Source organism: Octopus bimaculoides, chromosome 17, assembly GCF_001194135.2.
Source record: "Octopus bimaculoides isolate UCB-OBI-ISO-001 chromosome 17, ASM119413v2, whole genome shotgun sequence".
Classification (NCBI taxonomy): Eukaryota; Metazoa; Mollusca; class Cephalopoda; order Octopoda; family Octopodidae; genus Octopus; species Octopus bimaculoides.
Window position 1 is genome coordinate 28,064,517 of NC_068997.1, and position 1,444 is coordinate 28,065,960.

Here is a 1,444-nt window from a genome sequence, read left to right on the forward strand (position 1 = left end):
GTATATTTGCAATGTCCTGTACCCAGATATGCACCTATACATACAGGTGGATGTCGGTATGCACATACCTGTACGTATATATGCATATACTCATTTACTATTTGTTTTTATATATATATATATATGTGTGTGTGTGTGTATGTTTGTGTGTCTGTGTTTGTCCCCCCCCCTCCAACTTCACTTGACAACTGAGGCTGGTAAAATGGAAAAAGCTTAACCACAACCAAGAAGGGAGCTTCATGGAAAAAAGGTTCTTCTCTCTATCTGGTGGGATTGCAAAGGAGTAATTCACTTTGAATTGTTACCACCTAATGCAACAATCAATGCTCAAGTCTACTGTCAGCAATTAGAGCGTTTGAACCAAGCTTTGAAGGAAAAAAGACCTGCTTTAATGAATCGAAAAGGAGTGACATTTCATCAGGACAATGCGTAACCCTACTCTGCAAAGATAACATCACAGAAGAATGAAGAGCTTGGTTGGGAAAAAATTCCTCATCCACCTTATTCTCCCGACCTTGCTCCTTCAGACTACCATTTGTTTCATAGTTTACAGAATCATTTGGGGAACATAACTTTCACAAGCCAGGAGGAGGTCGAAACTGACATTTCAGAGTTCTTCGCTTTGAAACCATAAGAGTTTTACATTGATGGGGATAAAAAGCTTGTAAATAGATGGAAGGAAGTCATAGATAATCAGGGAAAGTACATTGATGATTAAATTTCAATTAAATATAACATTTGATCACTTGTTTTCTTTATTCAAAATTCGGACAGAACTTATAGGATGACCTAATACTACCTACTACACAAGGGAGAGCTAAAAAGTTCCTGGTTTTAAAGGTATCATGAAAAGCCTGGTTGGAGGCCCAACCTTCCAAGTTCTTTTACAGGGCTTAGAAATACTGAAGGATTGCTGCAATAAGTGTGTGAATCTGAGAGGGGAATATGTTGAACAAAATCATGATTAACTGATCCTCCTGTACTTTTTTTTTTAATCCAAAGCCAGGAACTTTTCAGCCCCACTCCCTCAAATATTTTCTATCCAGTGTTGGTAATGTTTCATTTGTGAGGACCTATAACTTCATATCTTAAGTTACCTTTAAAACATTTTCTTATGTGACATTAGTCGAACACAATAACACATGTACTATCTTTATCCTTACAGAATTGACCAATTAACACTGAAAATAGAAGAATTACAACACCAACTGCAATATTCTAAATATGAAAATTCACAGAATGTTGTCCCTAAAATTTTGTCTCCAAAATCTGTAATGGAAATTTCTAAAGATATCAGCACTTCAAATCAGAAGCTACAAAAAATTGAAGAAAAGGTTTGTAATTTATTATTTTTAATTTAAGAACACAGTTAAAATGAATCCATTAGAGCATATCTTTTAGAATCAATTGGTGAATTACAAAATATACATATATATATATATAT

General features: G+C 34.6%; 1 protein-coding gene across 1 annotated transcript in view; it reads left to right on the plus strand.

Moving 5' to 3' along the window:
• LOC106872652 (transient receptor potential cation channel subfamily M member 2) overlaps positions 1-1,444 on the plus strand; it is a 77,483-nt gene that overhangs the window by 72,615 nt on the left and 3,424 nt on the right. The window contains exon 28 of the mRNA XM_052974138.1: positions 1,166-1,334. Coding sequence (XP_052830098.1) covers positions 1,166-1,334 — 169 coding nt within the window. The remainder of the gene's footprint in view (positions 1-1,165; positions 1,335-1,444) is intronic.